We start from the raw sequence: 27,519 nt of genomic DNA, 5'->3' as shown, positions 1-27,519 counted from the left end.
ACCAGATGATTTTCCTTTCTCAATGAACCATTTTTTTTTTACTTTTTAATTCATGGACAGACACAGCGCTCCATAAATCATAACTAGAGGGTTATATTGCCTCCTCCAGGAGTAGGACTAGGCAAAAAACGGGCCCATGGGCCGTTCTCAGCTGGTATATAACTATTAAACAAGTATAGCTTTCTTTTGGTGGTATTTAATCACCACTGGATTTTTTATTTTTTGCTTATCAAATGAAAAAAGCCTGAAAGTTTTGAAACAAAAACATTTTCCATAGCTAGTTATAAGCTATAGTTATAAAATTTTGCAAACCGTTAGTTTTTTCTCTCACTGATGTGCGCGATGAGGCTGCACTAATGGGCACTGTTGAGGCTGCAATAAGTGGCACTGATGGGCTCTGCTAGGCGGCACTGGTGGGCTCTGCTAGGCGGCACTGGTGGGCTCTGCTAGGCGGTACTGATAGATGACTATAATGAGGAGGCACTTATTGGCAGCACTGGTGGGTACTGACTGGCAGCACTGGTGGCCACTGATTGGCAGCACTGGTAGGCAATGTAGGGACTGCACTGATAATCAGGACACTGATAATTAGTGCTCTGATTATCCGTGTAGATTTCCCTTTAACACAAGCCAGTTATCGGCTCTTTTTACCTCTCTTCACGCTGTCAGCGTGAGGAAAAGAAAGTCGATAACGGTCATTGAACACAGCTGATCGCGTGCTAAAGGGTCGCTGTGGTTGGCTCTTTACCCCAATCTGTGATCCAAAGGACTCAGAGAGCACAAAGTGTGTCGCAAGGGGTGCGTTGTAAGCACGATCACGGGAGGACATCCATGTACGCCTTCCTGGCAAAGTAAGCCTGCACTGTCACCATCTTCTGGCTTTAGCACGTGCAGCAAATGGTTATTGTAAGTTATTTTCATGCCTAGAAGCCAAAAATCTATAAGATACATCCAAAAATGTTCAGGAAGCAAAATCTTTGTTGTCCAATGTAATAAATCTGTTTGCAATGGGAAAGATTCATACTGCCATTTTCTAACCTTTATAGCTAATATAGACCACAAGTATCTATTCAGCTAGCAATGCGTGCTAGTACTTGTATACGGTATGTCCAATGTTTCTTTTTCAATCATTTTACACAATTTAACCCATAAGCTCTAATAGAACTCTGGATCTAGAACTGTGAATAGCTTGGATTGTGTAGCTGTCATTGCAGTGAGCTCTATGGTTTTGTTGGGTGCCCCTTCCTCATCAGTAAATTAAACAGCAGTGTGAATGCTTTCTACCGTGAAGGTCTTTTGCTTGCAGTACAATTTAATAACACATTTTCTGTTCCAGGAATTAGTCTTGGCTATTTTAATCTCATTTAAAGGGTATGGTTTTCTTGACTTGATACATTTAGCTTTGTTAAATAGGTCTTGTTATATAGTGATAATTGTAGATTTCTCTTGCATCACTGTGCTCAATAAAGCTGTACCCTGTAAAAAAAATGAAAAGAATATTATATATTATCCATAATGGTATTAACAATACTGTACCCTGAGGAGAACTGCACGGAGTTCTCTTTATTAAACCAACCTCTGTGGATAGCCACAATTTGAATCGCATAATGCATGCAGGCAAAGCAGGCATGCATACACACACATGTATAAATAAAATAAAGGTTGCTGTCAGAATCAAAACCTTTGTATAATTGGTCTTTTACAGCTTATTACCCTCATGCCCAGTTCCATGACCTTTCCCAAGCTAAATTAAGGGATGACTGCCAAGTATATTGTGGTGATCAATAACTTTATTGTCCCTAGGTTGTAAAATTGAGTTTGATCAATAAATCAAATTAACACAATGGATGAAACTGGGACTCTAAGGTACAAAAATACAGAAATGTGTTCACAAAAAAATTAAAACCATTTTTATCAAAATACCTTATAAAATACTAACTGAAATGCATTGCCATTACACAGTTATTCTTTTTTTCTTTATTCAGAATCTGTATAAATATACAGGCTTAAACACACTCTCACCTGTCCCAGGATTCAGCACTGTGCTTACCTGAGCCCTTTTCTCCACCCATCGTCTGTCCCTGACACTGGCATCTTAACTTTGGGCACCCAGCTGTGACAGCTTGCGCCTTCACAGCTGGGTGCCCACCCACTGCCCATTTGCGAGCCGCGCTGCTTAATGTGAATGGTCCTGCAGTCTTCTGGGACCTGTGACATGTCCCAGAAGATTGAGGGGAGGGAGGAGAAGAGGAGAACTCTCAAAGCCAGGTACCCTCTCCCCCACCCTACCCAAGTAAAGTGTAATTTGTGAAAGAGGAGAAGAATTTCCCCTATTGCGTGAAGCTCCACTTTAAATTAAAAGCAGTTGTCCCAGTGGGGTTGGACCCTGCAGGAGTCCAGTCTGCTGATCAATATCCTGGAAATTTGGGCGATCAGGCCTTGCCTGTGCTTGTGAACGGATCCTCTGCAGGGGTGCCTGGTAAGGATTCAATCGGACAATGCCACGGCTGTGGCATATGTCAATCATCAAGGGGGCACCAAAAGTGCCCTAGCAGCCAGAGAAGTGGCCAGCATTCTAAGGTGGGCAGAACGCTTTGTCCCAGCCCTCTCTGCTGTCCAGGGGAGGAAAATTGGCAGGCGGACAATCCCAGTTGGCAGGCACTGAATCAGGGAGAATGGTCTCTCCACCCAGAGGGGTTTCAACAACTGCGTCTCCGGTGGGGGACTCCCGATGTGGACCTGTTGGTCTCTCGTCTCAACCGGAAGGTTCAGAGGTTTGTGGCAAGGTCTCAGGATCCTCTGGCTGATGCCACAGACACTCTGGGGGCCCCTTGGGGCCAGTATCATCTAATGTATGCTTTTCCTCCACTAAAGCTTCTGCCGAGACTTCTGCGCAGAATCAAGGCAGAAGGGATTCCAGTCATTCTGGTGGCCCCAGACTGGTCTCGCCGGTCCTGGTAGATCTAGTAAGGCTGGCCACCGATGTCCCTTGGAGACTCCCTCTCAGAGAAGATCTTTTGGCTCAAGGACCAATCTTCCATCCTGCTTTACAGTCGCTGGCTTTAACGGCTTTGCTATTGAAAGCCTTGTGCTGAAGGACAGAGGGTTGTCGGAATCAGTAATTTCTACACTGTTAAAAGCTAGAAAATCTACTTCTAGGAAGATTTATCGAGTCTGGAGGGTGTACATTACTTGGTGTGAGTCTCGAAGTTTCCCCCCGTTCTCAATCTGGTACTGTCAGTTCTTCAGAAACTGCCTTATGAAAATATTCACGATCTTCCTATGCTTACTTTGACACAGAAGGTGGCCTTTTTGGTGGCTATTATTTCTGCACGCAGGGTGTCGGAGCTGGCTGCATTATCCTGTCGGTCACCTTATCTGGTGGTTCACAGGGATAAAGTGTTGCTACGTCCCTGCCACTCGTTCCTTCCTAAGGTCGTCTCTGGTTTCTACTTAAATGAAGACATTGTGTTGCCTTCCTTGTGTCCTGCTGCAACCTTTTCCCAGATGGATCAGGCAGACGGTGGTTCAGGTCCACTCCATTAAGTGTCGGGGTCCTCCTTTACCTGTTACAGTGCATTCTGCAAGGGCGCATAGTGCCTTCAGGGCCTTCCATCATCTGGCCCAGGTTTGCAAGGCGGCCACCTGGTCGTCTGTTCACACCTTCACAAAATTTTACAAGGTGGATGTATTCACATCTGTGGATGCTGCTTTTGGCCGCAAGATTTTGCAGGCCGCTGTTGGAGAGTTTTAACCCTCTTGAGGGTGAATTATTTTGCCAGATGAGCTCCCACCCCTCATATTGACACTACTTTGGGACGTCCCAAGGGACAAAGAAAATATGGAGCTGTGTCCGTCAATGAACATCATAGAAAAGGTTTTTTTCGATAAGACAAAAATCCATTTTTTTTTACAAGTCACAATTCTTCAAGGAGAATGCCCTTTGGACAGATAAAACAAAACTAAGCGTTTTTGGCAAGTCACATCAGTTTTATGGTCACGGATAAAAAAATAAAGCTTTCAAAGAGAATCCTGAAATGTTCTGCCAAATATCAGAAATTTGTCACAGATCATGGGTCCCCCAACAGGATAATGACCCAAAACAAAGCACTCTGGAATAGCCAAGAGCAAAACATTAGATTATCCTGAAGCAGCCTCCTATGATTTCTGAACTGAATCCTTTAGAACATCTATGGAAATAGCTGAAACATGCAGTCTGGAGAAGGCAACTTTCAAACCTAAGACAGCTAGAGCAGTTGACCTAAATTGTTACTAAAGGCTCAAGTTTTTTTTTTTATCACAGACATCATACTCTACCTGCTTTTTGCAATGGTTTTGCACATAACAGCCCCGATCCTCCTCTTCTGGGCTCCCCCCACCAAGTGCCCCCTTAGCAAGCCGCTTGGTATGGGAGGCACTCATGTGTGCTTGCTCCCAAGCCCTGCTGTGTGTGTCAAAAAGGCCCTGCCCCCACTCCCTCGTCACTGGCTGTGATTGACTGCAGCAGGGGCCAAAGGCATTCTTCCCAGGCACTCAATCCAGTGTAAGGGGGGAGGGGGGGATGTGCAGGAGGCACGGTTAGCTCCATATATATTTGGACACAGGCACAATTTTAGTTTTTTCAGGTATTTACCAAAACCTATTCAAGCTAAAGATCTACAATAGATCTGGGCTGAAAGTGCACATGCTCAGGTTTAATTTGCGAGTATGTACATCCAAATAGGAGGAAGGGTTTAGGAATTACAGCTTTTAAGAATAGCCATCCCCCTTTTTCAAGGAACCAAAAGTAATTGTACAATAAAAGCTTTTTCATGACCAGGTGTGGGCTATTCCTTCATTATTTCTTCATCATTTAAGCAGGTAAAAGGTCTGGAGTTGATTCTAAGTGTGATATTTGCATTTGGAATCTATTGCTGTGAACCTACATCATGCGATCAAAGGAGCTGTCCATGCAAATGAAACAGGCCATTGTAAAGCTTCAAAAACAAAACAAATCCATCAGAGAGATAGCAGCAACATTAGAAGTGGCCAAATCAACAGTTTGGTACATTCGGAGGAAAGAAGAATGCACTGGCGAGCTTGGCAACATAAAAAGGCCTGGACGTCCACGGAAGACAACAGTGATGGATGATTGCAGGATCCTCTCTATGGTAAAGAAAAACCCATTCACAACATCCAGACAAGTGAAGAACACTCACCAGGTGGTGGGCGTATCATTTTCAAAATTTACAATCAAGAGAAGACTTCACGAGCGCAAATACAGAGGGTTCACCGCAAGGTGCAAGCCATTTATATGCCTAAAGAATAGAAAAGCCGGATTAGACTTTGCCAAAAAAACATCTAAAAAAGCCAGACCAGTTCTGGAAAAGCATTCTTTGGCAGGATGAAACTAAGAATAATCTGTACCAGAATGACAGGAAGAAAAAAGTGTGGAGAAGGCTTGAAATAGCTCATGATCCAAAGCACACAACGTCATGTGTAATACATAATGGAGGCAGTGTGATGTAATGGGCATGCATGGCTTCCAGTGGCCCTGGGTCATTGGTGTTTATTGATTATGTGACAGAAGCAGCCGGATGAATTTTGCAGTGTTTAGAGATATATACTGTCAGCCCAGATTCAGCCAAATACAGCAAAGTTGTTGGATGGCGCTTCACAGTACAGATGAACAATGATCCAAAACACACTGCAAAGCAACCTAGGAGCTTTTAAAGGAAAATAAGTGGAATATTCTGCAATGGCCGAATCAATCACCTCAACCAAATTGAGCATGCATTTCACTTGCTGAAGGCAAAACTAAAGGCAAAAAGGCCCACAAACAAAGAACAACGGAAAACAGCTGCAGTTAGAGCCTGGAAAAGCATCAGAAAGGAGGAAACCCAGTCTTTGGTAATGTCCATGGGTTCCTGACTTTATTGCCGGTAAAGGATTCTCAACAAAACATTAAAAATGAACATTTTATTTATGATTATATTCATTTGTCCGATTTACATTTGAGTCCCTGAAAATGGAAGGACTGTGTATAAAAATGGTTGCAGTTTCTTAAATTTGTACTTGATATTTATGTTCAACCCCTTGAATTAAAGCTAAAAGTCTGCACTTCAAAATTATTTGGATTTTTTTATTTTAATTTAATTCTGGTGGCATACAAAGGCAAAAGTATGAAAATTGTGCCTGTGTCCAAATATATATGGACCTAACTGTAAGAGTACTGTACTTGAGGCCAATCTCAATAACTTATAAAAAATATATTGTAAATCCCTGTACAAGGAAATCTATTCAAAGCCCCCATATTTCAAATGGAGAACCAATGGATAAAAGTGCCCTTATCCAAAGATAAAATGTCAATATCTCTTCCGGTATTTTTTTTATATTGATAACCAAATGCACCAGTAGATCTGACGCACACATCTAAAATATGAAAACTTTAGCATGGTTGCTCACTTCAGTGTTATATGTTTATCTATTCATAGATTCATTGTGGCAATTTTTTTTCACTGTTGAATTCTGGGAGAGAAATTGATATTCTATATTTGGATAAGATGGCTTTTAGATGTTATAGTCTGTACATAAAATATGAGGGCTTTGTTATAGCCTGCCTTGTATATGGCTGCACAATATATTTATATATATATATATATATATATATATATATATGTATGTATGCCCTCCAAATACTTTTATCTTTTATGGTCACTTGTATAGTTTTTAGTGTAGGTTTGTGAATATATTTCTATTTTTTGGTACCTGTAAAGTCCAATTCTTCTACAACTTTTTGCCATTATTTGGGGATCTTGGCAACGTTATTGTAATCCAGTCCCAAAACATGGTTTGCTGTAACTGATCATAATGAATGAATGCACTAGCCCTGATGGGTTGCATTTACATTGTACTGTAGAAAGATCTTCCATAGAGATTATTTAGAGATGTAGTCAAGTAGGAGTAATTTCTTGTAGTGACATCATGTGCAGCTCCAATGATAGAACTTGGCAATTTGGGTGAATTGCTGCCTTGAGCTGAAGGTGACAAATGAGGACCAGTATGGCACATGCTACATGTGGTCTGTCTGCTGGGCAATGTGGAACGTTACATCTCATAACACACCAGATAGTGCCATATTCGCATCAATCAAAGATTAGTATGCTACGTAGTTCTGAAGAATGCTAAGTAGTGTAAAGGTCCGTACACACGATCCAAAAATCGGATGAAAAATACCACTTTTGAAGCGATCATACGATAATTGGGATCATTAGTACAGAGCTTTTGAGAGCCGATCACGACAGCTTATCCCATTATTATCCAAACGGACAAGCACAAACATTTTTCTCGTACAATACCAGATTGTGCAATTTGTTTAACCACTTACTACCCGCCCGCCATCAAATGACGGCGGAGCGGTGTAGCTATGATCCTGGGACACCGTCATATGACGGCGCACCAGAACAGCCTCTCTCGCGCGCCCCCAGGGGCAAGCGGAGTGGCGATCGTGACCGCGCCGTGTTGCTAGGACATGACACGATCCCGATCTCGGTAAAGAGTCAATGACATGGCTCTTTACCCATGTGATCGGCTGTGTCCAATCACAGCCGGTCACATGTAAATGAGGAAGTGCCGTTATTCGGCTCTCCTCGGCTCACACTGTCAGTCAGTCAGTCAGTGTGTGAGGCGAGGAGAGCCGATCAGCGGCTCCTCCTCATAGGGGACACAGAGAAATGTAATCAGGGCACTGATCACCTGTGCCCTGATTACACAACAGTGAAATAAAATGCCATAACTGCCAACCATCAGTACCCACAATCAGTGCCCATAGTGCTGCCAGTCAGTGCCCATCAGTGCCTGCTCATCTAGGCACTGATGGGCACTGACTGGCAGCACTATGGGCACTGAGTGTGGGCACTGATGGTGCTGCCCATCAGTGCTCATCAGTGCCACCCATTAGTGTCGATCAGTGCCGCCCGTCAGTGCCACCTCTCAGTGCTCATCAGTGCCACCTATCAGTGCTCATCAGTGCGGCATATAAGTACCACCTCATCAGTGCCCATAAGTACCACCTCATCAGTGCCCATAAGTGCCACCTCATCAGTGCCCATCAGTGCAGCCTATCAGTGCCCATCAGTGTCGCCTCATCAGCGCACATCAGTGAAGGAGAAAAATTTATTTATTTTCATAATTTACTCACAGAAAAAAGAGAAACTTTTTTTTTTTTTTTTTTAATTTTCTGTGTTTTTTCCTTTTTTTTTTTTTTTTGTAAGACATAAAAATCGCACAGGTGATTAAATACCACCAAAAGAAAGCTCTATTTGTGTGAAAAAAATGATAAAAATTTTGTATGGGTACAGTTTAGCATAACCACGCAATTGTCATTCAAAGTGTGAGAGCGCTGAAAGCTGAAAATTGGCCTGGGCAGGAAGGGGGAGAAAGTGCACTGTAGGCAAGTGGTTAATCAGCGCCGTTGTCATTCAAAAATACAATACAATACAGATACACTACAACAAATGACATCACTTCCAATTCATTATTCTGTCATGCAGGAATTTTTGTAACTTTAGTAAGCTTTTAATGTTCGATATGCGACTAGCATGCAAAAAAAAGTAGTATCTATTGTCCGATTTTCAGATCGTGTGTCCAGGGCTTTAGGACTGTCAGCTACTAAAGAAATTATCCTTGCAGGGATAGGACTGCAGCTAGCCGAGCATGAGAAATTCTACAGTTAGAACATTGTGGTATTGGTAATGCCATATAGTAAGTAATTGTCCTATATGGCATACAAACATTATTTATGTGCTAGCCACATATTCTCCTCTGTGGTCTTTGTTGCTCCACTCAGCCTCCCCCACCTAAAAGTTAGTGGTGTCATGTTGAATTAAATCAGAAAAATATGTGCATATATCAAAAGCACCAAACAAAAAAATTAGTCCATATTCATTTATTGATATTGTGTTAAAAGGCAGCCAATTGGGGGGTCTAAGGAACTCCCCCTTTGTCATGGCTGATTGTTGGATTAGAAATCCTGGCCAGCAATAGCTGCATCAGCAGTCAAATTAACAAAAGTCAAAATAAGGTGTTTTGACTGCTGATGCAGATACTATTGGCCAGGAATCCTAATCCAGCAGTCAGCTTCCCTGCACAAGTAAATACATATTCGCCAGCACACCAAGGATCTTGCAAAAGCAGTCCAAAACTTTTATTCAATTTACGATCACATCAAAAAATACTGCAACGTTTCGGAGCCGCACAGGACCCCTTCGTCAGGCATGCGAATATGTATTTACTTGTAACTAATCCAGTTGCCAACTGGTGATCGCTTCAGCACCCAACATACACGAGCCTACAAACCAGGAAGGTGTGCGATAGGAATATGAACTATACATAAGCTTCCCTGCACAGCCCTGATGAAGAGGGGGGGGGGTCCTTTAACCCTGAAACGCGTTGACTATGTTTTTACATAATATCAATAAAATAATTTGGACTCTTTTATATTTTGGTTTGGCGCTCCTTCCATATATGCATGTCTATTTCTGGCTACCTCCTGGAGTACTCACTGGAGGGTTGCACTGTCTGTTGTGAGCAGGCTAATCTGAGCCAGTGCCAAATGTTTTTTGCCTTTTCACTACCTTGTTTAAACTTATTTCAAAGTCCCAGCACCTCCTGGATGCCCTTTTTTTTTTCCATTGGATGTTGAATTAAATGCCATGGGGAGCTTGCTGCTTCCTCCAGGCCCTGGAAGAAGGAAATCGATTTTAGGATAGTTATATTATAGTATAATATATAATAATAATATATAATATAGTATAATTGTTATATAAGTATATACTGTATTTTCTGGCGTATAAGACTACTTTTGAACCTCAAAAAAATCCCCCAAAAATGGGGGGTCGTCTTATACGCCGAGTATATTATCTCCAAGGTAACCTAAGTATAAGTATTACCGGTAGATGAAAATTAGGGGGGTCGTCTTATACGCCCAGTCGTCTTATACGCCGGAAAATACGGTAATTATCACTGGGTTCAACTGGAAGGCAGAGGGGGACTCGACAGCAGTTCACGTGGTCATACCCTGGAGGACAGTTAAACTGCTATGGAAAGATTATCAGACATCAGTGCTAAAATTTTGTTTGGGGGACTGTTAAGCTATTAAATGAGCTATCCTTCAGAGTGTCCTGATATGCCAATTATAATAGTGTAATCTGTCATGCTGCATGGATTTGTATCGCCAAAGAGCTGTATCTAGGTGACCCATCTATATTTTATCTATTTACATGGTCATTGTTGTCCTTCCTAATTAAAGGCTTTCTGCTGTTTAAAGCCTGTTCTGTCAAGTCACTGTCTGAGGCATTTGAAAGGGGGCACAAATTATATCTGTCAAGGTCAGCACCAGCCATGCCCCAAGCTTGCTTAGCTGTCTTAGATCCTGGGTGCTGTGAGTATTCAACTAACAGCCTAAACATTGATAATGAGTATATGCAACAAACAGTATAAGCACAAAGAGGGAGCACACAACAAAGATAAATCCTTAGGGCCCATTCACTCTGTGAATCGCACAGAAACACTCTGTGCTTTCCTGTGCGATTCAAATGCGATTCATGTACAGTGGGATTTCAGTAAAAAACAGTATTTTTTACTTTGTACTATAATACATATCCAATAAAAAAATTTAAAAAATCTCTCTTCATCAATTTAGCCCAATATATATTCAGCTTCATATTTTTGGTAAAAAAAATCCCAATGACTGTATATTGATTGGTTTGCGCAAAAGTTATATCGTCTACAAACGATGGGATATTTTTATGGATTTTTTATTTATTTTTGTACTAGTAATGGTGACGATCATCGATTTATAGCGGAACTGTGACAGTGGCGGACAAATCGGACTCTTAACTGACACTTTTTTGGGGACCAATGACACTAATATAGTGATCAGTGCTAAAAATATGTACTGTTTCTGTATTAATGACACTAGCAGGGAAGGGGTTAACATCAGGGGTGATGAAAGGGTTAAGTGTGTCCCTAGCGGTGCTTTCTAACACTGTGGGGGATGTTTTGACTGGGGAAAGAAAGAGATCCATGTTCCTGTTAAGCAGAAGCACAAGATCTCTCTCGCTTCCTCTTACAGAACGGGTATCTGCCTTATTTACCTAGGCAGATCGCCGTTCTACCTCTTCCGGGAACAATCGCAGGTGGCTGATGGACATCTGGTCCGCCGGACCAGTTGATTGGCTCCCCCTCTGGCCAATCAGCGCAAGCATGCCCCCCAAAACTACTGCACGAAATTACATACAGGTACGTCGTTTTGCGCAGCCGGGCTGCCTTGCCACGGTAAATGTGCAGAAGGCAGTCCAGAACTAGTTAAAATGTATCTAAAGGCAAAATTTTTATTTTCGTTTTGGATTGAGTGGAGATGGATTAGAACGCCTGTCAGTTATTATTGCTGTCTGTATCCCTGTTAAGGAGATTCACCCTCTCTATTGTCATGTTTACCACTATCATTGAAAGTGAAAATCCAAAATTTTGGGTTGTCCCTAGAAAAGTAATAGAGTGGAAATCTTCCAATGGGGAAGCTAGTTATGGTGACCTGGGGGTCCCCAAAAAATTCCCCAAATTTTGCATGTATTTCCTCCCCCTTCCTGTTTGGCTATGGGACAGGAAGTGAAGAGAAATCTCCAAAATGAGACACAGATGGCGAAAAAAAAAATCTGACGGGTTATAACCCTCCCTTACTCTATCCAAAATGAAAAAAAAAAAATAGTTTCTCTTTCATTCATCGACGGACGCAGCGCTCCATAATTCATAACTACTGGGTCCTACTCCAGGAGTAGGACAAGGCAGAAAAAAACACCTGGCTATGCCCATAGGCCATCCTCAGCTTGGTATATGATCCCCCTCTCTCATCTAGGCAATTGGTTTTAATCTGTCTAGTCAGGAGTAAGGACCTAGGCTGCCGGCTGGGATCTCTGGTCCTAGCAATTTTATTCTCCTCCCTTGCATCTTTTTTGTTTTTTTTTCTCTCAGTAGATCTACAGTCAACTGCCTGCCTGGGCGACGGGCTGGATAATCTAGATCCAGTGGTCCGCCCAGCCAGCGACTATGTGCTAGGTTGGCTCACGGACGCAGAGACCGGTTCCATCCTATGATCCTTAAAAATCCCTCAGTGAGTTGGGCTTCCCCAACTCCCTTCCCCCCCCCCCCCGTCTGGACCTGGAGTCTGGTGGGGTCCCAGGGCAGAGGATGCAGCGGAGACCTCTTGGGTCTCCCCCGATCCCCACTCTGTAAGGGTGCTGGAATAGTGTGTCCTGCCCTGGTAGTCTGGAGGGGTCCCAGTGTAGGAGACTCCTAGGTGCATGCCCCACTGTTTGCAGTGTGGGTATAGTGCAGGGGGGCCCCAGTGCAGAGATCAGTGCAAAGTGCGCAGAAGAGTCTCCCCTAACATGTGTCCTACCTTTTGTAGAGGGTGCAGCATTGCAGAAGGCACAGGGAAGATCCTGGCAGCATGCTGTAGCTGATGGTGGCCATTTTCCCTTTGTCTGGCTGGTCTCCGGTTGGTGGCCATGTTTGTGTAGCCTGTTGATGTCATTGGGGCCATTTTCCCTTACTCTGGGAGACACTGGAGACGCATGAAGCTACTTCTCTTCCTCCTCAGTTTCCTCTTCTTGTGCCCGAGACATAGGAACAGGGGTGGCGTTCATAATAATGCTGGATCCGCATTCTCTGCGCTCCTCCGATTTGGTAAAGTGAGTCCATGGTGGTTCCGGTTATCTCTCTCTCTGCTGATAGGTACCCTGAGCCTTGGGGGGGATCCTTTAGTGGTGTCAAAAGATAATTTTTGTACTGCAAGGTCTTCCTTTCCTTATGGAGCCTCAGGGTCACATCTCCCCCACTGACCCCCATATGGAGGTGGCAGGTCCCTTGGAACCCCAGCTTCCTATAGTTGCACTGATGGTGGTTCTACAGTCCTTAGTGTCCCGGCTGGAAGTGGCGTGTGGGCAAAGCCCCAGGAGGAAGCATCCCCCGCCTTTCCCTGCTCAGTCTGTCTCATCTGATTCTGAGCCTGATGCCACCATGGATGCGACCTGTCCAGGGGGACTTATTATCACACCCCCAGATCCATCCAATAGTGAGGATGATTCCTCCATGGTCGCAGCAGCGAATTAAAAAGGTAGACCCACTTATCACTGCAGTGCATGAGACTTTAAAACTGGAGGATGTGGCTGATATAGCCACGGACGTGGCTGTGTCGTTTGGTATGCACAAGTAACCTCGCACTCCAAAGGGGTTATGTGCCTTATTTTGACAGGTTCCCATTCCTGTGGTCCACAGGCATTTTGCTGTATGTTGCCCATTTGAGGAGTCCCTTTTAAAAAAGTGGGCTAGTCCACCAGTGGTGGACCCTCCTGTTTCCAGTTTGAACAGAGCTAACATGATCCCAGTAGAGGAATCCCCATCCTTTAGAGGACCAGGCTGACAGGAAAGCTGAGGCTGTGGCGCGCAGCATGTTTACTATGGCTGGTTCAACATTGCGGCCAGTCTTTGCCTCAGACCCTTACTGAATTGGCCAAGCTTTCTCTAGCGCTCATTGACAGACGTAGTCCTCGGTGATACACCACCTTCGGGTTATGTTGCCTCCACAGGAGCAGGACTAGACAGGAAATTAAAAAGCTCTGGCCACACCCTAGGGGCAGTCCCAGAGGGTATATCCTCTCTCTCTCTGCCTCAGCAAATCAGTTATTTTCTGTCTAGTTAGGAGTAAGGACCTAGATACCTTGCTGGGATCTTCGGTCCTGGCAAGATTTTTTTTCTTAAAAAGATTTTTTAGACAGCTTTTTTCTCCAGTGTTCCTGTGAGATCTTCAAGCAAGAAAGCTGAACTGGGCGACGGGCTGGATGTTGAGATCCGGTGGTCACCCCAGTTCAGCCTACGAGCGCGTGCAGGCCATAGCTCCGCGCTGGGTCGGCCGCGACAAAGTCCCATTAAGGGACTGACCCCGCGAGTTAAACGTCTCGCTGAAACGCCAAAGACCATGAGTCACGGCGTCCATATCGGTCGACAGCCCTCCCGCCCCGGTGGAGAGGGGTACTGTCAGGAGTTGGTGCCCGCCTGGTTCCGGTATGGTGAGTAGTATGTTCCCCCTTTTCCCCTGACGGGTCTTGTCGTGAACGCGGGCCCCTCTCTGTATGGTAAGATAGAGTCCCTCTCTATCCTATAAATGACACAGATCCTCCTACTTTGAGTGTGATTTTATGTGCAAAAAGCCAGGAGGCTTGGTTTGGGAGCTAACAATCTAATTGTATACATGTTAAAAAGATTGTAATCAGTGGCATTCTGGGAATCTTACGGTGATAAGAATAAGCTACCTACCAGTCAGAAGCCACGGACATGTAGACTGCCTTCCTAATCAGATCTCCAGCTATTAGCAGGCCTCCCGAATGGCCATGCGGTCCGCCAGGGCCGGTACCGCCAACCACGCCAAATCCCCATGCAGAGAGAGTGTTGTGTGCCCTGCAGCACACCGCTATTCAGTACAGGCCGCCGCCATTTTTTTTGCTGGATCGCACGAGCCGCCATTTTGGCGTAGCCTCGTGTCTCCAGCATGGGGGCGGCCATGTTTGAGGTGATCCTAACACCTCGTGGAGCTAGGGGAGGCGCCGGAAGGCGTGCAGAGGGGCGGAGCCGCCTCCTTTCTTCCTGGGCAGCCAGCCAAAAGACTTCCTGTTTGTCAAGACAGCGCTGTAACCTGTTGCAGTTAAACTCTGAGCATCAAGTGGTGAGCCTGGGGGTCTATCTCTCTCTCTCTCTCAATCGATAGGGATCCCTAGCAGGTAACACTAAGGGGTTTTTTGTGGCGCTGGGGGTCTGAAAAAAAAAAAAGTTTTTTATTTTTGAATTATATTATCCAGGAGGTGACTGGAATTATCATGGACCCTGCCACACATATTCCCCCACCTGTTTCCCTCGAGGGGGCCACGGGACCCGCCGGTGCACAGAGTGTAGAGTCATTTACAGCAATTTTGGAGTCTATGGTGGCTCGGGTGGAGGCGGCCTGTCAGGGACGGGGGTCAAGGAAGCGACCCCCGCCTACCCCTATACTATCTGACACCTCTGACTCAGATTCAGAGATGGTCACTGAAGTTGCAGGTTCCTCTGCAAGGGCTGTTATCCCAGGTAAAGCCCCCTCAGACAGTGAGGAGGACGCTTCTTCTCCCGCTATAATTCAGGAAGAAGCATTGGTGGACGCACTAGTTGTGGCAGTGCAGGAAACCTTAAAACTTGAGGCTTTACCGGCAGAGGCAACTGAAACAGAGATTCCTTTTGGTACTAATAAGCCCATCAAAACGGTGAAGGTTTTTCCTGTACCCAAATGTTTCGGTAATCAGATTAAAGGAGAATGGGAGCATTCTAAACGTACCTTTACTATTTCCAAGCGTATTGCTAGACGCTATCCGTTTGAGGAATCCATCATTAAGAAATGGACGGTACCACCAGTGGTGGATCCACCTATTTCCAGGCTGAATAAAGCCACGGTTATCCCAGTGGAGGACACTTCGTCCTTTAAGGATCCGGTGGATCGAAAGATGGAAGCAGAGTCCCGCACCATCTTCTCTCTGATAGGGTCAGCATTTAGACCAGTAATTGTTATGGGTCTAGTTTCCCAGACACTTACGGAATGGGCGAGAATGGTACGCCAAGACCTTAGGGGAAAAGATATTCCCCAGGAGACATCTGATTTGATGGAACAGATTATACAAGGGCTACAGTTTATCTGTGACGCAGCCTTGGACACTACTCCCTTATTAGGGCATGCATCTATGTCAGCGGTGATCCTCAGACGTGTGCTGTGGTTAAAATGCTGGTCAGCTGACCTAGGTTCCAAAAAGACCTTGACAAATCTCCCTTTTCAGGGGAATCGTCTATTTGGGGCCAACCTAGATGAAATCATTAAGGATGCCACTGGGGGCAAGAGCACTTTTTTGCCACAGGCTGCTAAAGCTAAGGGACCTCGCAGCAAGCGAGGACCTTTCTTTACCGCCCATAAAGGGCGCCCGGCTGGTACAAGCGGGAAAGGCAAGACTCCGCCAGGAGGGTTCAAGAAGGGCTGGTCGGACAAGCAGAGGACCAACCCAGCCAAACCCGAAGCAAAGGAGTACACAGCCTGAAGGTGCGCCCCCACCCGGTTTCAGGGTGGGGGGACGTTTTCACCGGTATTCAGGACATTAGATCGAGCATCAACCACTACTACCGGTGCGATTCTTCCCTTCCAACATTTTAGTACTACAGGAAGCGGTAGTTACCGTTCCCTGAATAGATCTTTTCCTTTACCTTTTCCTAAGATTAGTCCCTATACCTCACAGGAATCGGATCTGGTTGACCAGATAGGCCAAGTAGCCTCTAGTCGGGTGACTTCGGTCCCTGAGGTCCAACCAGAAAAGATCACCCTTCCTGATAACAATCAGGTATCTGATAAATGTGTGGGAACAGAAAACGACCAGACTTTCTCGGATGGTCGGGGCCAGATACCTCTAGGGACGCCTGGTTCAGATTCTATCAGTGCCAGTGGTCCTAGAAATTCTAGGCTGGCTTCCTCAAGCCGGCCTGGCCGACTTGGACATGCTAGTCGCAGACGTTCCGTGGGAACTTCGTCTCAGGGAGTGTCTGTGGTCTCAAGGACCAATTTACCATCATGCTTTACAGTCGCTGGTTTTAATGGCCTGGCCATTGAGACCCAAGTACTGAAGGACAGAGGTTTGTCTACTTCAGTCATTCCAACCCTTATTAAAGCAAGGAAAGCGACTTCCAGCAAGGTCTATTATCACACATGGAAGACTTATATTGCGTGGTGCGAATCTTTAGGATTTCCTCCACGTACCTATTCGGTGACTCGAATATTGGCTTTTTTGCAACAAGGGGTTGAGCAGAAGCTAGCCTTGAGCACCATTAAGGGTCAAGTTTCAGCATTAGCAATCTTCTTTCAGAAGCCTTTAGCTACCAAGTCCTTGGTGCGGAATTTCATCCAGGGGGTGCGGCACCTGGCTCCACCAGTCCGCGCGCCCTTACCGCCCTGGGATCTTAATTTGGTTTTGTCGGTTCTACAGAAACCTCCCTTTGAAAACATCAGGGAGATTCCCTTGCTTACTTTATCCCAGAAGGTGGCCTTCTTGGTGGCTATTACTTCTGCTCGCAGGGTGTCAGAACTGGCTGCATTATCATGCCAGTCCCCATACCTAGTGATTCATAGGGATAAGGTAGTACTTCATCCTAAGCCATCCTTTCTTCCTAAGGTGGTTTCAGATTTTCATCTGAATGAAGATATTGTACTACCTTCCTTGTGTCCTCAGCCCAAGCATCATCGGAAACATGCGTTGCATTCCTTAGATGTGGTTCGGGCAATCAGGGTATACCTGAAAGCTACGGAATCATTCCGTAAGACGGATTCACTTTTTGTGATCACGGATGGCCCCAGAAAGGGTTTGCCTGCATCTGCCGCGACCATTGCCAAATGGATTAGACAAACGGTGGTACAGGCTTATTCTATTAAGGGTCAGAGTCCTCCGTTCCCTGTTAGGGCGCACTCCACTCGAGCGCTCAGTACTTCCTGGGCCTTTCGCCATCAGGCGTCAGTGGTCCAGGTATGTAAGGCGGCCACCTGGTCGTCGGTACATACCTTTACAAAATTCTATAAAATTGATGTGACGGCATCGGCGGATGCCTCATTTGGCTGCAAGGTTTTGCAGGCCGCAATTTGAGGAGACCGGTGGTCTACCTCGAGGGTTTTTTCTGTTTGAAAAAAAAAAAAAAAAATTTTTTTTTCTCTTTTTTGTTGAGTCTCATCATTAAGGATGAGCATTGTAAACTTCTAGTTGGCACCGGTTGGGCCTTCTAGATTGGGATTTGATTTCATTTTCCCACCCCTCATTTGTGATACTGCTCTGGGACGTCCCGAAGGTGGTGTATCACCGAGGACTACGTCTGTCAATGAGCGCTAGAGAAAAATGGATTTTTGTAAAATCTTACCGTAAAATCCTTTTCTCTTAGCTCATTGACAGACGTAGTCCCCGCCCCTCTGTTTTTTGAGTTGGGTTGGGTTAAAATCTCTAAAGACTGCTTTTTCACATAACTGATTTGCTGAGGCAGAGAGAGAGAGGATATACCCTCTGGGACTGCCCCTAGGGTGTGGGCAGAGCTTTTTAATTTCCTGTCTAGTCCTGCTCCTGTGGAGGCAACATAACCCGAAGGTGGTGTATCACCGAGGACTACGTCTGTCAATGAGCTAAGAGAAAAGGATTTTACGGTAAGATTTTACAAAAATCCATTTTTTGCGCCAGGGCCTGGCGGTTGAGCAGGTCCCCGTTGCTTGGTTTATTTAGCAGACCAGTTGGTCCATGGGCTACAGTTTTTTTGTGATGCGTCTTTGCAATACCGCTTCTGTGCTGTCCAAACTTTCTGTGTCAGCGGTGGTGAAAGCTTTCATTGATCTGCCCTTTCAAGGCGATCGCCTGTTTGGAGCTACACTAGATGACATCATTAAGGGTATCACAGGGGGGAAGAGTACCTTCCTTCCACAGTCAAGGAAAGGGAATGAGCCTCGCCGCAGATGGGGCCCTCCTTATTAATACATATAAATTTTTGTTTGTGCTTCTGGGACGGAGAATAAGGGATATATATTTTTCAAATATTCCCCGAGGGGTTCCAAGCATCCTTGGTCTGGTAAGCCTAGAGCTGCTTCTCCGGACCCTCAGACAAGACCCTTTTCAGCATGAAGGTCTGCCCTCACCCATCTTCCGGCCTTGTGGACCTCCTTCATGAGCATCAAGGGGATCCACAAAATTGATTATTTTGGGGGGAACCGATAAGGGGGGACAAAGCTTGTCCTTTTTAGGTTTTTTAGATCCTGAGTCTCCGTATGTGGATTTAATTCCTGCAAAGGTTCAGGTGATGTCCATACTACCTAAGGTCCATTGCTATCCCTTTCCAGGGAATTGATTTACCTAGGTCTGATTCTAATTCTGACCATGGTGGTCCTTCCTCTGGACAAACTTCAGGAACCACAGGCCGTGATTCACCGGCTGCTGTCATACAGATAGTTCTCTATCCCATTTTGCACACAGGTTCTGAGTCTGGTGGTATCCACCTTCAAGACAGCTCTGTTTGCACAGTGCTACATAAAGCTCCTATAGCAGGTTCGGCTCCACAGGAGGATACCAATGTTTGTGGCAAGATCATGGGTTCCCCTGACAGACGCCTCAGGGCGTCAAAGGGCTACGGTAAGGACAGTATCATCCTCAGGTTTCTTCCGCAATTTCTGCAAGGAATCAAGGACGAGGATCTTCCAATCAATCTGGTAGCCACACACATGACATCAGCCCAGCTTTCCCCTTTATATGGCAACCCTATTCTTTTAAATACTTAGGGGTACACATTACTGCCCAGGTGGAGGATCTAGCACGGGCAAATTATATTCCTTTACTTAACACAATTAGAGCTAACTTTGCGAACTGGCATCATTTAGCCACCTCTTGGATAGGGAGGGTGAATGTTGTCAAGATGAATGTGCTGCCCAGGGTGCTCTTCATGTTTCAAATGCTCCCGTTTAACATACCCGTTAATTTGGTGAGGACTCTGAACTCTCTGGTTAGAGCATATGTGTGGCGTCGCTCACAGCCTCGGCTTGCGCTCTCGCTATTATTGCGGGACAAAAGCCGGGGGGGGTTGGCGGTGCCGGACTTTGGGAGATATCTGAATGCCGTTTCCCTGGTTCGGATAGCCGACTGGAAATTTCATACAGAGGAAAAGCTCTGGGTTCAGCTGGAGCACAAGCTGGCAAATACATCATTATATCCTCAACTTTGGATACCGCCAGAGACTAGAAATTTTGCTGACACTATCTCGCCTTTAACCAGTTCGGTTTTCCGCGTCTGGGATCGGCTACATAGGCTCCATAAAATTCCATATAATTCACCGCTTATGCCGATTTTAGGCCATAGCCTCTTCCCGCCTGGTCATAAAGACCACTCTTTCTCCCAGTGGCTACCACAGGCCAACGCCACGCTGTTGCATCATATAACGGGGATGGAAGGAATACTCCCATTCTCTAAAATATGCCAGGCATCACCAAAGACATTTATGGATTGTTGGAAATACCATCAACTTCAGCAATTTGTGAAAAAACTGCCTCACCCCTTACGCAACATACACTCCCTGAATCCGATTGAACAAATTCTAGTACGCCCTGAACCAGGTAAAGGTTTATTATCTAAGTTTTATAAGTCATTGGATGCACTAGGCCCCAACTCCACCCCATACTTTATGAAACAGTGGCAACTAGACTTTAAGTGCACTTTTTCGCAGACACAGGAGGAGGTTATTCTTCAATTGTCTCATAGCTCAGGAACATCGGCGCGGACAGCAGAAGCCAATTATAAGTTTCTCACTAGATGGCACTACTCCCCCGCCAAGCTACAGAGGATGACACCATCTCTCTCGGCTGCCTGCTGGAGAGGTTGTGGGCTTAGAGCTACGCACGCACATATATGGTGGTTCTGCCCAGCAATTCGACCCTTCTGGACTAGCGTATTGTCTTTAATTGAAGAAATTCAGGGTTTACCTATTGCTAGGGATCCGTTGTCTGTATTATTCCATGACACTAAACTACCTCCGGCCCAGTATCGAAAGTCTATCACCCCTCACCTTTTAAATGCAGCCAAAGCATTAATCCCAAAATATTGGAAACAGTCTACAGTTCCCTCGATACCTCAATGGTTGCGGGCAGTTGACCGTATCTACTATCTGGAAGACATGACATTGGATCTTCGAGGTCAGGCACTCCTGGCACGTAAGATTTGGTCATGCTGGTTAACATTTACCCACACTAATATATACGCTTCATATATGGCTGAGGCCTCTCCAGGCTAGAACGTCTAGACTGGTGAAACACCAAAACACCAAGGGACCCCCCCTTTCCTCTTTTTTTTTTTTTTTTCTTTCTTCTATCCTTCTTCCTTTCCTTCCCCTCTCTATTGGAGAGCCCCCGCTTAAACAACTGGACTAAAATATTTAACAATCCCAGAAATATTGATTTTTTTGTAGGTAAATTACATCGTATGTTTTCTGCATTGGTTCTAGTTATGACGAGCAGGGATTGCCTAATTGTATATAATGTGGGGAGACTCCCCCTTTTTTTTTTTTTTCTTCTTTCTATTTCATGTTTGTATAATTCGTATAGAATTCAATAAAAAAATATATTAAATAAAAAAAATCTGGTAGCCATAAACATCCCTTGGGGGCTTCCTCTCAGAGAAGAACAGTTGTCCCAAGGGCTGATCTACCATCCTGCTTTACAGTCTCTGGTTTTAATTGGTTAGCTATTGAAAACTAGGTACTGAGGGATAGAGGTCTGTCTGGATCAGTGATCCCTACTATGGTGAAGGTGATGAAGTCTTCTTCCAGCAAGATATACCATTGTACGTGGAAAGCATACATTTCTTGGTGTGAGTCGAATGGCGCTCATCCTCGATCCTTTTCTGTGGCTCGGATCTTAACCTTTCTTCAACAGGGCATTGATCAGAAGTTGGCCTTGAGTACCATCAAGGGCCAGGTGTCTGCCCTGGAAATCTTCTTTCAGCGACCCCTAGCCACGCACTCTTTAGTTCTTACCTGTATTCAGGGGTTCGGCATGTGGCTCCACCTGTACGGTCTCTCTTACCGCCATGAGATTTACATTTAGTACTTTCGGTTCTCCAGAAACCTCCATTTGAGAATATTCAGGAGATTCCCTTGCCTATGTTATCCCAGAAGGTGACATCCTTGGTGGCTATTACCTAGGCCCGCAGGGTATCAGAATTGGCCCCTATTTAGTGGTCCATAAGGATAAAGTGATTCTTTGTCCCTGTCCATCATTCCTGCTCAAAGTTGTCTCTGACTTCCATGTGAATGAGGACATTGTGTTGCCTTCCTTGTGGCCCAAGCCGGCTTATCCCAAGGAATTTGCTTGGGATGTGGTTCGTGCGATTCGGGTGTATCTGGCAGTCCTTTCAGAGGTCAGACTCGCTTTTTGTGGTTACGACGGACCAAGAAAAGGGCTGGCCGCTTGTTTGGCTACCATCCCCAGATAAGTCAGACAGACAGTGACACCGCGCATTCTACTCCGGCGCTGAGTGCTTCTTGCGCCTTGCGTCATCCGGCATCAATATCACAAGTTTTTAAGGCGGGCACTTGGTCATCGGTGCATACCTTCACAAAATTCCATAAGGTAGATACTTTGGCATCTTCGGATGCTTCTTTTGGCTGCAAAGTTTTGCAGGCTGTTGTTTAAGAGGGGCTGTTCCCTCTTGAGGGGTGTTTTTCTTTAAACGTTTATTTTTCAGATGGGGCTCCTGTGATCTGGTTAAGGCTCCTGTGTCCTGGTTAAGGGCTCTTATGTTTAGCCTTGGGTTATTTTCCTCACCCCTCATTTTCCTTTTGGCACTGCTTTTGGACGTCCCAGTAGTTATGACTTTTCTAGCGCTGTGTCCGTTGAGGAACAAAAGAGAAAATTGGATTTTTGTATTTACTGTAAAATCCATTTCTCTGAGTTTGATGGCCACAGCACCCACCCCTCTATGGAGTTCTGATACTTCTACTAAACTGATTACCTAAAGCAGAGATAAGGGTTATATACCAAGCTGAGAACGGCCGATGGTAATATAACCCAGTAGTTATGATTTATTATGGAGAGCTGTGTCCATCAATGAACTCAGAGTAATGGATATTACGGTAAGTATAAAAATCCCATTTTTGCATATAGTTCTACTTTAAGCCTGGTACACACAGTTTTCAGGATTGAACGAAAAAAACCTGACAGCTCAGGTCGGAGCCACTGTACGAACAGTCCAACGTTAGTACAGCGATCTCCCCCCTGTTCTGATGGGGGGGCGCCCCCTTCCCCCAGAACACTCCGGTCAGCGCTCCCAGCACGCTCGCCCGACAGAAGCCGGCCAAATTGCTGACGTACACACGGGCCAAATGTCGGACGGTTTTTATTGAACCAGTGGCTGTCTCCCAACACTTGGGGGCAATTTTTAGGCATTTTGCCAAGGCACCCCTGAAGAAACTTAAAGGCTCCCTGGTTGAAAAAGGCTGGTCTGCATAATTCATGTTGGACACGCTCATGAGCCTGGTAGCCAATGCTTCTTAAAGCAGTATTAAACCCAAAAGCAATTATTTATTTTATTCAAGCTTACCAATTCTTAGGCTGGCCATACGCTGTTCAAGTTTTGGCCGGTTCAGCGGGAAGCATACAGGATTAAAATCATAAAATTTTAGGTATTCTTTAGTTTATATCGCAAAAAATAAATATTTGTGTCAAAAATTATATAAATATTATATGCGTACAGTGTTGCATGAGCAAGCAAATTACCAGTTTAAAGCAGCACAGTGCTGAATAGCAGAAAATGGCCTGACCATGAATGGGGTAAAATCTTCTGGAGCTCATGTGGTTAAGGTGCTTGGAAGATGTTTTGTAGTATACATTAATGTTTTGAAAATTGTGGAGGTCTTTTACTGTGATACCCTTTTTACTTCACATAAGCTTAAAATGGTATTAAACCCAAAACCAAAAGTGTATTATTTTGCAGCTTACCAATTATTAGATGTGGTGGCTGCATTAGCTTTCCTTTTTAGAATTTTTGCCCTCTGTTTTTTCACCTGGTGATATAGCCAGTAACACCCCCTGTATTGGAGTGTCCCCATTCTGGATAAGGGAGCACAGGGGTACCGTTGGACAGCAGCATGGTCAGTCAGTTCGTAAGCTGAAACATAATAAATGTTTGCTTTTGGGTTTAATACTGCTTTAAGTAAATTTGATATAAAATGTGTGTTGAAATCACTCAACCTTGAGTGATTATTTGCTGCCTATCCACAGTGCTGATATTATTCTTTGTTGTTGGAATTTTTTTGTAATTCGTGGTTACTAACATTTAACCAAACCTCTTCATTTATATAACATTATCTTTCTTAAGAATCTATACAAAGGTACCTATGCACTCTTGGTGTTGTGCATTCATAAGCAAATGAGCTGGCAACTCAAAGAGCTTTTTAAACCAATAGGCCTTAATTCATTAGCTGCAGTAGCACTTGACGTATGCTAAAGTGGCCTCTCAATCAGTAATATGCATGCTTTAAGTGCTATTGCAGCTACATATAGCGGGTCCAAGCATTTTTTTTTTTTTGTTTTATTATTCACAAGTACTGGAATAATGACTGCATACAGAAGCGCAGCTTACATCTACAGCACCAAGTTGAAAATCTGAGCGGTGACTGCTCATATAGCATACAAAAGCATCCTTGAGGCTGATTTCCAATAAATTAAGTTAGTGCCTTTAAAAAAAAAAAAAAGCCCACAAAGCCAAGAGATTCTCTAAGATCAGATAACAAAGTGGGAAGTGATGGAAGAGAAATGCTACTTTGTTGTACGAAATGTAGCTTGAGCACACAACTGGTAAACAAAGTGAAGAAGCTGTTATGCGTCAACCAAGTCTCAACTGCGCTCTCTGCACTTTCTGCTCTTATGCCCAAAGGCGGTCATAGATAGTAGAAGACATTCATAAAGCACTTGGGGAAGGGTTACAATGTCATTCAGGTTTTGGTTGCTATCTGTGTTCCTTTTGGAGAGATTTATTTTATCATTTCTGACCTACAGCTTCTGGCAGTTTCTTTGCAGGCACTTCCTGTCTAAATACATGTGCTACTCTCAGGCTGCATTTACACCTGTGCGTTTCCTAAACGCGTGACCAAACACATAGAAATGTTTTTGTTTTGTTTTTTGCACTATTTAGAGAACACATTTGTATTTTCTCAAAGAATGCAAAGTGTTCTTTGATTGGACGATGTGGAGAGCCTGATGTCACCACCCTGCCCCTCCACCTAATCCTCCCATCAGAGAACAATTTGTGTTCACAGAGAAGATGAAAGTGTTCCCCGAATGGTGCCCATGCTGAGCGAGCCTCAGCATGGGACCTGGAAGTTAGTGGAGATCACTCTAGGAGCGGGGCTTGCTATATTGATTTCCAGCTTCTAGAGCAGGGGTCTTCAAACTATGGCCCTCCAGTTGTTCAGGAACTACAATTCCCATCATGCCGAGTCATGTCTGTGAATGTCAGAGCTTTACAATGTAGTTTGAGGATCCCTGTTCTAGAGGAATCCCACGGGTGTGCAACATACCTGCTTACTTTGGTCCAAGCTGGATGTAAAAATTGTCATACCTAGAATTAATCTTTATAACGCTTAGTGGTTGTAAAGCCACTTGTTAATGTTAAACAATCGCCTCTGTTAGATAATGATATGTGCCCCACTGTATGTGCTGTATAAAAAAAAAATGTTGATTTCTACCTTATTTCAAAGCGCTTCCCGGTGCTCACGTGGCTCCTCGCTGCTTTCCTCTCCCAGTCTGCAGATGACGGAGGCACATAAACTGACCACGCTGTCAGGGCTCAGCAGCCACAGCAGCCATGATAAACTGTGGTCAGTTTACAGGGGGAGGGCTGGATCAGCCAGGTATTTTATATGATACAAGGGGCCAAATTACACAGCACAAGCACTGTGCTGTTATTCATGCTTTATGGGAACAGGATTATTTTTTTTTTTTTTTTTTTTTAGGGTTACATACGCTTTAAATCATGCTCTGAGGCTGATCATAAACATCCTGGTCATGACTAACACAACAATGCCATGCAATGATTGTGTAGGAGCCAACCCATTAAGGGAGACGACGATGAGCATTTCTGATGTTTAAGGCACTTATTTTTGCACATAGATTTTTCAGCTTGTTGAAAAGAGGGAAATAATTGCATAACAGTTAAGTATTTGTTTTTTTCAGGGTAATAAATGCAGGGAAGAGCACACACAATGAAGATCAAGCCAGCTGTGAGGTGATGTTTGTGAAGAAGAAAACTGGAGTCCAGTCCACCCCAAGCAAGTCGTCGTTAAACAAGCGGCGATCATCACTACCTAATGGGGAAGGCTTACAGCTAAGAGACGGCTCCGTAAGTGCCTTTTTTTGTTTGTAATGCACGTGTAAAGTATGCATCCACTGACTCAATTCTTTTAGGTGCCACTTGCATACCGTCCTATACCATAGAGGTATGAATGATCACTTAGCTTCGGCAGATATAAACTTGATACCTAAAGCATGTAGTAAAACACAACACAGCTGTGGATAACACATATTCTTTTATCTCATTTATAAGATATTAATGTAAAACCAGTAACACCAAGTCACTGGTGGTGAATGCGTAGATAAAAAAGACTTTGTTTTTTTTTTTTTGTTTTTTTTTTCGAAAGTCCATTTTTACAAAACTCTTGAATAACAGAGAAGTGAAATTATCCTTGTAATTGTAGATTATATTCATCAATATTTTCCATTCCTTATTTAAGGTTTACAAAGTAATTATAAAAGCAGTACAGTCATTTTGTGTAATGAGAACAAAAGTATTGGGACGTCTACCTTTACACGCACATGAACTTTAGTGGCATCCCAGTCTTAGTCCATAGGGTTTAATATTGAGTTGGTCCACCCTTTGCAGCTATAACAGCTTCAACTCTTCTTGGAAGGCTGTCCACAAGGTTAAGGAGTGTGTGTATTTGAATGTTTGACCATTCTTCCAGAAGCACATTTGTGAGGTCAGGCATTAAAGTTTCCACTCTAATTCGTCCCAAAGGTGTTCTATCAGGTTGAGGTCAGGACTCTGTGCAGGCCCTGTCAAGGTCCTCCACCCCAAACTCGCTTATCCATGTTTTTATGGACCTTGCTTTGTGCGAAGGGGAGTGTGTGAGTTTTATTTTTTGCAGTCCCACACTGCTCCTTTAAAATAAGATTTTTGTTATTCAGGTAAAATCTTTTTATAGAAAAATTGTAAGCCAGCCCCACTAATAACCCCTTCTCTACCCAGCATGCCACACACTGAGAGAAATACATAGAGCAAGCAAAAAAACAGTGTGGGTCCTGTGTCCCTCAATTGACTCAGAGAAAAATATTTTACAGTAAGTAAAAAAATCTTATGTTTCTTGTCCACTGAGAGAGACATAAATTCAGAACCGGTTGTGCTGTCCAAAGGCAGTCCGACTGAAGAGTGAGTGGGCAACAGCCACTGATAGGTCCATGACAAGGAATTGGGAACTGTCAGTTGGGAGCTGTCTGCAACTCAGCACTATTGAAGGATTAATGTTCAAATCTTAACCAGAGGTTAAGCCCTGCAAGACAGGGGAAACTGACGACAACTAAGAAGAGGTCACAGAAGAACAATATGATGCTCCGGACTAGAAAAGAAGAAATCAGTGCCAAAGAAAATGACTCCTTCAAATGTGACAATGAGCCTGAACCAGCGAGAGGCTGTGAAAACCTAAATTCCGCCAAAACATGTCGAAAGAAAGAAATAGACCATTAACCTGATGTGCCCAATAAATAAAAAATAAATAAAAAAACAGAAAAAAATAGTGGGACAAGTCCCAAGTAAGAAGGAGGTCCCAGCATGGAACCTTGTACAAAAAAGTTTCATT

At 44.3% G+C, this 27,519-nt stretch overlaps 1 protein-coding gene across 1 annotated transcript in view; it reads left to right on the top strand.

Annotated features, from left to right (window-relative positions):
- PPM1H (protein phosphatase, Mg2+/Mn2+ dependent 1H) overlaps nt 1–27,519 on the top strand; it is a 289,277-nt gene that overhangs the window by 111,583 nt on the left and 150,175 nt on the right. Inside the window, exon 2 of the mRNA XM_082256727.1 lies at nt 25,841–26,006. Coding sequence (XP_082112853.1) covers nt 25,841–26,006 — 166 coding nt within the window. The remainder of the gene's footprint in view (nt 1–25,840; nt 26,007–27,519) is intronic.

This window comes from Pelophylax lessonae (assembly GCF_965119305.1).
Source record: "Pelophylax lessonae genome assembly, chromosome: 4".
Lineage (NCBI taxonomy): Eukaryota > Metazoa > Chordata > Amphibia > Anura > Ranidae > Pelophylax > Pelophylax lessonae.
This window is presented reverse-complemented; position numbering and strand designations above follow the sequence as displayed.